The following is an 11,013-nucleotide window of genomic DNA, read 5'->3' on the forward strand; positions in this document are numbered from 1 at the left end:
ACAGCTGAGGCCATTTGCGCCATGAGGGAAGGGTAGGTAAGGTTGGGTGGAGAGTAACCCGGCATCGGCATTAGCCTGCTCTTAACGAAAGGCGCCAAGGGGACCACGGCTTAACGTCCCATCCAACGGACGGAGTGTTCCGCTTGAAATGTCCTCCACACAACATTCAAGCAGGGATCGGGCAGTCTCTGAAAATTCTCTGCTGCTACCGGGATTTGAACCTGGGCCCACCGGGTGGGAAGCCAACACTCAAGCCACCACCCCAACCTGATCCCCGAAAGTTATTATTTCCACCAAGCATATTCAAAGGACACATGATAGTCCATGAATATTCAGATCCATTTATGAGATGACCAAAAAGGCTGGACTTAGAGCAATATACGTTGAAGTGAATATTGTGGGCGTCTTCAATATAAAATGCGGAATGCAGGCTGCTTCATCCCAATCTGCGAGACTGGCTGTACCTTTTTCTGCAACTACTTTCCTCCAATATTCACTTTGAAAATCTAAAAATACATGACTTGGTACATTCTTCATGCATTTACATAGATTGCCAATAATCCCTGTCGGCACTTAACTATCCTTCAGTCCTAATTGTGCAGGCAAGAATTTACTATTGGGCTTTTAAGTGCATATTTGCATGAGATTGAATTAGAAACATTTGTAACATTTATGTGAATTATCCTGTCCCCGAGCAAATATGTTGCATGCACAAGGGTGACTTATCCCAGTGAAATCATCACAGCATACACAACATGAATAATGTCTCTCACTTGTGTTCCAATGTGGCAGTAGAGGTTGTAACACAAAGTGAAATAAATAGCACAAACTCAGCATGAATAATGTTTCAAAGCTTTTAATGTACACATGTGGTGGTCAAGGCCTTTCCTTGCAGTGACGGATTGATGCAGGCTATGTATAAAAATAGCTGCTCTCACATGTGAGCATGCATGTGACTGTGAAGGTAAGCACTCACATCAAAATATATACAACAAATGTTAAATTGAAAAGTTTTATCTTTTCTTTGTGTACTAATGTGTAACTAGGTCGTATAAACGAGTGAAATAGTTGCTGCAGATGTTGCAAAAATAAATATCCTATTGGGTGTGCACACATATCCATAGGCTCTTTGTCACCGCACGAATAACATTTCTCCTCTGGGTTGTTTCGCATGTGACTGTTGAGAGATCACCACTGAATGAATGATGTTTTTGCAAATTCTGCATGAACAAGGTCTCCCTCCGGCGTACGTTCAAATGTGTCCGACCAGAAAGTTGCTCACAGGAAAAGAATTTTCGCACCTTCTGCACGAATAAGGATTCTCCCCCGAGTGTGCACGAAAAAGTGTCGCAACGTCCCCCTTTCTCAAGAATGACTTTTCAAAATCATTTCATGAAAAAGGTATCTTTACCGAATGAGTACGTACATGTCTAACTAAGTGGCTCTTACTCGAGAAAGACTTTTCACACAAGTTGCAAGTATAAGGTCTCTCTCCCGCGTGTGAACGGATGTGTGCATTGAGGTTGCCACTCTGGGTAAAAGACTTGAAGCAAATTGTACAAGAATAAGGTTTCTCTCCCGTGTGTGTGCGAATATGTGTAACTAAGTAGCTCTTTTTCGAAAAAGTCTTTTCACAATAGTTGCAAGAATGAGGTCTCTCGCCTGTGTGCGCATGGATGTGTGAATTGAGGTTGACTTTCTCAGTAAAAGACTTGGAGCAAATTGTACAAGAATAAGGCTTCTCTCCCGTGTGTGTACGAATATGTGCAACTAAGTTGCTCTTATTCGAGAAAGACTTTTCACACTCACTACATGAAAAAGATTTTTCTCCCGTGTGTGAACGTATGTGGGAAACAAGGTCATTACACAGAGAGAAGGACTTTTTGCAGACTGAACACAAATAAGATTTCTCTGCGATTGATGATTCTGCTACAGCATCAAAATTATGAGCATCAGAATTACTTTTTGTGTGTTTGATTAGCTCATTTTTGTCGTTGAATGCATCTCTGCAGTGAAATGAATTTTTGTTTAACCTGTTACTGCTCCTAGGATTTTTGATCGAGCAATTAGGCATCTCCTCCTTGTCTCCCACGAGGGTCTCACAGCCATTTCTTTCAATTCTAATAATTCTGATATTCCTAAGGCTATTCATAGTATTTGGTGCATCAAAACCACCTTTCTCCCCAAAAAAAGTCCTTGCGCCTCCAGTTCCACTGAGTTTATGTGATTTGTTGTTTCTCACATTGCATTGTCTATCATCAGGAATTGAGCGATTTTTTTTCATGTCAGTTGCTGGAGCACCACATTTTTCCATGTCTTCATCCAAAAGGTTTCTTTCCGTCTTTACTAGGGATGCTCCAGCGTTGAAATCACTTTGTGTCACCAAAGCTGTGGGACCAGTGCATTCTTCATTTGTATAACTCCTTACATTTCCTTCCGCAGGCAGATATGACGTTGATGTTGTTTGAATCGGCATTCCATCGGTTGTTTGGACCCCTAGAAAAGAATTTCAAATGACAACTATCATAGTTATACATGAAAACTAAGATTCCTAAACTTCTACTCAAAAGTGATTTAATGGATGAAAAAAGGCATAATTCACTGAGTTAAAATCTAGCCTGGCTTGGACTTGAAGCCAGAGGCAAAAATAAACAGAAAATGAATAGATGGGAAAAAATTGGGAAAGAAACACATAACACAAAAACGTCTAGGGCAACATGAATCATTATAACCCATTGTATTAATACAAAAGCCAAAACACATGCACACAGCACATCTGACTTACAATTGATGAAAAAGAATAAAATCAGGTCATTTTAAGAATTTGTCCTTTCTATGGCAGACTGTGATTTAAACCTATTTTCTTTATGTTGAATTGTCCTAAGGTAGATATTTTAAAAATATAAATTAATTTACTATTAAATTCAATATCTTATGATTGGCAAATGTTTTGTAAATTAAAACATCATTCAATCAACCAATTAAAAATTAAAAAATTAAAATCGTAAATTTTGTGGCACTACAGACGAACATCTTATAAATATTTTTTTAATTATTCCTGAATTAGTTTTCATAAAACTATTAAACATTTAAAGCTTAAAGCAATAAAATAACCAAAATAACTTTACATATTTCAGGATTGCACGCACGCCTCAGCTATTATTTACGTTGGGATAGTAGTGATTCCACTCTTTATCATAATTAGCGTCTTTATTGCTATCCCTGCTATCTTCTGCAGAAAATCACTACACAATCACTGAGCCACATTACATTTTTCACACAGTTGGCCGACGCCAATTTTAGTTTTGTTGTAAGATGTACACACATCAGATTTCTTTTAGCTACCACTTTCAACATCAATGGCAGTATCGTGACGCATTGTGTAATGAACAAGAACTGATACATGGTCTTTGGGCAGTATGACATGAACATATAATTCTTTTGGAAATTAAAGAGAGATAAATCCATTGCTCTGCTCTTGCTGGGTAAAAATCCTTTCTTAATTTACATTTAACTACTTTTGATCGTACCAATGTATGAAAGCCTTTCTTCCTGCAAATATTTGGGCCAGGGAAACAATAGTGAACTAGTTATCACATGTACCTTTTGGCACCCACAAATCGCTCAACTAACAGAATAACAATATCAAAAGCTGAATTACTACTTCAGTACGGTCCTTTGGGCTGTAAAAATATGTAAAATAAGTTCTATAAAAGAAAGTTACCATGAAAAACTGCTGCAAAATCAGGACCGCTTATTCACAGTTTATAATAGAAAATGAACAGAAAACACTTCCTATTCAGTTGACTACTTAGCAATTCCGCTAAGAAGAAGATATGCTATATCTAAACGCGACAGGGGAGTGACAACCACAATAAATACTCCCATATCAGCTAAGATAAGAGATAAAGAACCCAGAAGAAGGGTACCTTCAATAAATCGTACGGCTGCGAATCACTGCTTTGTATTTCAGGAGTGCGGATTTCTGTAACTCACCACTGGGAAAACGGTTGAACTTTGCCCCTTGTAAAGCACCAGCTTAAGGTCTCTTGCACCCCCACTACCCTTCCCTGCAGAGGAGGCAATAAAGCAGGCCACTTGCCGAGGTACCCATAACAGTAACTTAGATGCGTGAAACACTGTGTCCTTGTCGATGTAGAAAAATATCACACAATATTTGTTGCATATTTATAAGCAATGCTGACAAAAAAAATTTACACTGGCGTGAGGCAAAGTCATGTGGCCAAGTTTCACCAGCTTCATGTCTTGCTCTATTTATGCTAACCATGTGCCAATTACTAACATACAACTGTGTGAGGCTTTAGAGGACTAAATGATGTACAGCTACTAATATCAGGTGCATAATATGCCATCATATGATAAATGGCACACCTAATGAAACACTATCGCCCACCTTTGTGCCCCTCATGCCTACTGAAGAGTTAAAGGGTTGGGATGCAACATTATGGGCAGTCACTAGAACCCTATCCTGCCAGCGCCTACACTAGGAAAACATTTTCCACGCTATGAACAGCATGAGAATGTTTGGAGTCTATCTGTGTGTAGATTAATTTTAGAGAAGAGTCACCGTTGGTTTTTTCATTACTCAGATTTGGGAGAACTCAACGGTGTGCCCTTCCTTTCCCCCTCCTACTGCACTTGAGCCTCTATCTCTATCTTAACACATGTCCATGGACAGCCAATTGTGTTAACAGTATTTTTTAAAGCAAATTCAGTATTTGTTTTCAATAATTTAACCTTCTAAAAATTACTAACCTCTTTTGAGCATTTTGGAATTTTAAACGGATTTGTAGTGTTAACGACATCAAAGTTAGTGAACACAAGGTACTAAGACTAAAACTTCAGAAATTCGTTATTTTTAATGCTACAATTTCATTTTAAAAATTGCTGCGGAGACCATGGTGTGATTAGACTCATCTGAAGGCATCCATAAAGACGTATGGTTATTTGAAAGCACGCCGGCACGCTTGGGATGGTGGCCAGTGAAAAGACGTCCCATCAGAAAGCAGCCTATGTCTTATCTATATACTGCTATTTGTAGCCCTTGAGAGCACTAACCCACTGATTCCAATGCGGACTCATTGGCCACTGTCGTATTTTCAACTATGTCCCTTGTTAAAGTAAAAGTTGGCTAAATAAAAGCATAAACATGTGCATCCTCCACATTAGCATCATTTCCTTCATGTATAGAGTTACTTTCAACCATTAAGAGTACTCACCAAATGCCTCAGCAGTGGACTCCTGTGCAATCGTCAAACTCTCAACTGGCTCCCCATCCTCGCCTAACGTAAGCTGTAAGTAATAATCAACATTTGAATCATGTATGCACAAAGGATTCAGGAATTTTTTAAGGATTACCTAAAACTACTTCATACACCACATTGCATCAAGAGTTTTTCAGTGAAAGTCATGGAGATCATAATGAACACATAATATTTGTAAAATGAAAAGTAGGAACAAATTATGAAAAGAGCTCCATGCGAAAATTGAACGTAGAAGTTCCAGGTAGTAGCCACACACCATAAACACCGGGCTATCGCTCTTACATGAAGGCAGACCATTTATAAGGGAGTAAAATATACCTATAAATGTTGACCCGCTTTTCTTGTTTTAACCATTGGTTATGTAAACCTACATTTGGGTGATTTGTGGGCAGCTTCCAACATATTATATCACTAAAAAGTTTGATTTGAATGTAAGACCTGATATTCTTAATGAGATGGTTAGTACCAGCATTTACTTTCGTAAAATATAAGGAAAGCATACTATAACACATAAATAAAACATAAAGAGGAATGAAAACGGTTTATTTTTAGATATGAATACTACTTCAGGAATTAGAAACTTTGAATTAAATGGGTAACCTTAACAGCTGTGCAGAAAGCAAAACGTCCTACCATTTACAATGATAAATGTTTACATTTTTACCAACTACATATTGTCATAATCAATTAATTAAATTCCACAATAAGAATTCCTTACATACCTGGGCATTCTCTTCCAAAGATGGTTCCTTCTTTACCCCAATCAGCGTCCACTCCAGGTCTACCACCATGGCTCCTGTGCCCTGAGTTTCCACCTTTTCACACTGGGAAGCTGTTAAAGTTATGGGCTGCAACATAATGCCAAATAATCATCATACATGATTGAGTTACAAAAAAAAAGAAATGCTTTTGAGAATTTGTCTTTCGAATAAAATTAAAGTTCATTCAATATGGAGATGTTCTTCATGCTACCCTGCAAGCATCCTCAAAGTAAATAATGTCAGAATTTTATAATGTTTATGCTTATGTTTATTAAATTTACCTTTTTAATACAGACTTAAAAACCCTTATTTGCATAGCAAAATCCCTTCAAAAGCCATGTATTGATCCTCAGAGCAATAGTTTCTGGAAATATAAAACTCCAGATGTAATTCTATTCTTAATAGAAACCTATTTTATGGGTGAAATTTCCATGAGTCCAAATCACAAATGTAATAACACACATTCATGGAAAATTAATACGGTCAATAAAGGAGAATAATTTATTGTGCTTTGCCTTAGTAGTCAGTTTGTCAAACATAATGATTAATAAAAATAAGTTACTCAGTCCTGATATAACAGGAGGCAATTCCAAGTTGATGGAAAAAGTTATCCATACCTGAACTCCTAATAGGACAAGAGATGCTTAACTTTAATGGGAAAATATGAAGGTTTATTTTACCCTGCACAAACAATTGATGAATGGTGTGTATTGAGCTGTTATAGGGACTAAATAAAAATTTTATAATGTATATTTAAATGGAATGTCATTAGTTTTCACAGAAATAACTAAATCCTTAACAACTTATTTGCTCAAAAGGTATACGACAGTGCTTTCAAGGATGTGAAATTTTTTTCTGGTATAAATGCAATATATCCGTGATAAATATAAACAACAAATGACAACTGGAAATGTATATCTCCACTACTGACCATGGTTTCATTACTATCTCAGTTTCACTTCACATAACCTTAAAAACTGACTGAAATGTAATACTAATGGAAGCAGAATAACCAGTGATAGATGAAGTGGGCAAGAAATAGTAAGTAGAATAGCACAGGTACAGAGAGCATTCTACAAAAAAGAATATTCTACTCACAGCTGAGAATTAAAATACAGACGTCAGGAAACAATTCATCAAACACTACATATGGAACATATTTATAAATGGTATCAAGGTTTCAAAATTGACAGCTGCAGAAAAGTCAAAAGAAGAGTGGGAGATAAGATGTTTTCTAAAAATCTTAACTTAATCGGCTACATCATGAGATATGATGGCCTTGTAATGAGAAAATTGACAGACAAAGAGAAGGACAGGTGGACTGAAAGTAGAGAAAAAATGGCTCAATATGTTTTAACAAGTCAGATTATTAAGGATATACAAAAAGAAGAGCAATAACTTGGAAACATAAGCAGATGTTAGTTAAGATTTGAGGACTCTATGAAATGAATTTAAGGAACGTGGGTGTATGATGGCAACATAGTTCATATGCAATTCAAGTTCAATGGAAAATAAATAGTTGATAAATAGTAATACCTGATTAGAAGAGTCTTGATGCACCTGATTGCTTGTGAAACCATCAGAGCAATCATTCACCACATTTTCTTCTTCATCATCGCTAATCTGATCATTTTTAACAGAAGAGCAGTCGTACGTTACCGGATCACTCTATTGGAAAGAGGAACACACTTTGATGAACATTTTAATCAATTGGGGCACAAGCAAAAGTGATCATGAACGAAGCTTCAATTACAGGGTGTCTGTAGTGAACAACTAATCTCTAATGAAGTATTCTGGCCTATTTGTAAAAAACAGAGTAACTTAATTGACTAACAAGATTCAGCCAGTTAACTTATTCTTCCTTCTCATACAATCTAATAAAAGCCTTGAGAAAAGGGAGGAACAACTTTATTGGGCACATCATGAGAATGAATAGGTTTTAAAATTGTGGACTTCCCCTATCATTGTAGTTAACTTCCAAAAAGGAGCAAAGCAAAGAGCACTGAGCTTTAAAGAAGAATGTCATTATCTTGTACAAAAATAACTGAAACCTTTACATACATACTTATTTGCTCAAAAGCTATACAACAGTGCTTTCAACCGTATGAAATTGCTTCAGGTGTAAATGCAATTATCATCTATGATAAAATACAAACAACAAATGACAACTTCCACACTTTTACATATATCTCCACTCCTGACCATGGTTTCAATACCATGTCATTTTCATGCCTCATAACCTTAAAAGCAGACAAGCTACATGAGGCCTAGTTATCAGTGATGGATGAAGCAAGAAAGAAATAGTGAATAGAATAGTTTTACCACAAAGAGAACTCAAAAGAAAACAGGAATCTTCATACAGCTGAGATTACTATTACATAAATATGGAAATAATACATCTGACACTACATTTTGAGCATATTTAAAAATAATAGCAAGGTTTTAATATCGATGGCTGCATAAAAGGCATAAGGGGAAGCGTTGGAAAAACATTGCCAGTGAAGAATATAGAAGATATAAGGGATCGAATGAGGAAGTTCCAAGAAGTACAGAAAATAGATGGAGAAGTCTTCTAATAAACAACACTTGATCGGCCACAGCATGAGATATGACGGACTTATAAAGACAATTGCCAAATAAAAGAAAAAGAGAGATGGATGGGAAGAAGGGAAAAGATTGCTTCTAGATGTACATATATCGTTAGTTAGATTAATAAGGATTTAAAACAGAAAAAGAAAGTAAATATTTAAAGATAAGAAAAATCAATTTTAGGAAGATGCTGATTTAGTTTATATGTAACTCAAGGTCAACAGACAATATATAGTTCATAAATAGTATTACCTGACCAGAAATGTCTTGATGTATCAGTTTGCTTGAGGCACCATCAGTGCAATCATTGAGTCTGTATCCATCTTCATCATCGCTGATATGATCTTCTTTAACAGAAGGGCACTTGTATGTTACCGGATTACTCTATTGGAAAGAGGAACCTCCATTGATACATATTATAATCAATTGGTACAAGAAGCAAAGGAAGTGGTCATGAAGAATGATTTAATTACAGGATGTCAGTACAAAATAAATTATTCCCAATGAACGATTCTTGCCTCTAAGTAGAAATAGATTTACCTAATCAACCAGCAACATTTGGCCAATATAGTTCTTATTTTTTCAATATAATCTAATGAAATTCTTGGTAAGAAGAAGGAACCCCTTTATTGGGAAAATTTTGAGAGTAAATAGCTCTTAAAATTGTGGATTTCCCCTCGCATTATCATTAATTTTCAAAAATGAGCAAGACATAAGCACTGATTTCTAAGAAAATAATAAAAATCCAAGAATAAGCAAAATATTAATATTACATTAATAATAGAAGGTTTTCAAGACTATGAACAACAACAGCAGAAAATTGAGTCAAAGTAAATGAAAATCAGTTCACCTCACTAAAATTTCACGTCTTTTGGTAATCGATTTGCATTGCCAACGTACAACACCTCATTCAAAAATGTTTAAGGACAAATCCCTAGTCCTTGTTATAAATTTCTGTTCACTTTCATCACAAAATCCATATCTGATCTGATTCCTGTGAATATCAATCTCTCATAAGGAACGAGCTATGCTGTTCGACCGAGCTAGCAGCTGCATCATGATGTCATGGTCATTCTTTAAACTGTTGCAAACTCAACAGTACTCATCTTAACTCTCAATTCCTAATCACCCTTCTACTACTCAGTCATGTGATTACAGTGCTCTCACTTGCTCAGTAAACAAATTTGAGCAGTCAGTTTTGCATCAAGAAAGCAAAGAAAAGGTTCATTACAATAAATAATTCATTCAAAATTATTCATTCATGAAATGTATTCTGTAGCTGGTCATTATTGATCAGGAGTAGGAGAATGCTTTACGTTTGTTCTAAGAGGTGTTGGGAATAATCCTCTAAGGAATGATATTGTGCCGTAGAAAATTAGAACTATACAAGGCAAAAGTCAACTCACCAATTCATCAGTGGCCAATGGGTCTGACACATAAGTTGAAATTCCTGCTGGATCATATGTGTACAGCATAGGATGAATCCCTTCACTGAGGTTACCTTCATCCTCGTCTTTCACTTGAAACTGGAAGATAGTAATAGGCTTCACTCAATTAAAGAAAAAACAATACTAAGCCCATTCCATGATAAAAAAATCCTCATTTCCTTGAGATCACTCCAGCTGGCCAATGTACTCATGATATTTTTGTGACTCCTGGATCAAACTCCAAAATATCAATGTACAACTAGGGAGGGAGAGTTATGTCACAAAGGGCGTGTGATTTGAATGAGAGTTTTGGCCACTTACAGCAGAGGCAAAACAGCGGGAACGACAGATTGAGGTTCCAATGTACATAGAATTGTCCTAATATTTTCTTTACCCATGCTTGTAATGAGGGGTCACAACAGTTATAGCTGGATCCTTCATTGAAATTAAGGAGAAAGATGGCTTAAAACAAAGAGAAGGCAATATTGAGACACAGCCCAGTTAAAGCCAAGACAAATGGCTCAAACAGACATTTCACATCGTTATCTACAAGCCTACTCCATCGGATAAAAGTAATTTCTATCAGAAGATTTCCAGTGTTGTAAAAGTGATATTGACTGAAAAATATTAGTGTGGTTCAGTTTTCTCCCTCATATGTTACAACTACAAAATCCCTAAACTGACGGTGGCATTACTTTGAGTGACTTCCCATAAATATACTTATATTTATGACAGACACACCGTCTTCCTTATTGCTACCGAGAAATTTGTATAACTGAAGGTGGTTAAAATCAGGTTTCACTGTGTACTAGAACATAACTTACCAACTCATTGTCCCTGGGCAGTACCAAGTCTGGCACAGGAAGGTATATCTCAGTGGTTTGGGCTGAGCATGTGGGCTGTGAATTGTTTTCAATAGCCTCTTGTAGGCAGCCCTTAGTCTCCACAGAA

At 36.4% G+C, this 11,013-nt stretch overlaps 1 protein-coding gene across 1 annotated transcript; it reads right to left on the reverse strand.

The window, feature by feature from the left end:
- Positions 1-840: 840 nt before the first annotated feature.
- Positions 841-10,920, reverse strand: LOC124172447 (zinc finger and SCAN domain-containing protein 2-like). Its single transcript, XM_046551890.1, has 7 exons — positions 10,887-10,920; positions 10,042-10,161; positions 8,888-9,019; positions 7,583-7,714; positions 6,008-6,133; positions 5,241-5,313; positions 841-2,496 (listed from the first exon to the last, which is right to left on the reverse strand). The coding sequence occupies exons 2-7, from the start codon at positions 10,108-10,110 to the stop codon at positions 1,391-1,393; spliced, it is 1,638 nt and encodes a 545-aa protein (XP_046407846.1). The 5' UTR covers positions 10,111-10,161; positions 10,887-10,920; the 3' UTR covers positions 841-1,390.
- Between the last annotated feature and the right edge of the window lie 93 nt (positions 10,921-11,013).

This window comes from Ischnura elegans, assembly GCF_921293095.1.
Source record: "Ischnura elegans chromosome 13 unlocalized genomic scaffold, ioIscEleg1.1 SUPER_13_unloc_1, whole genome shotgun sequence".
Taxonomy (NCBI): Eukaryota; Metazoa; Arthropoda; class Insecta; order Odonata; family Coenagrionidae; genus Ischnura; species Ischnura elegans.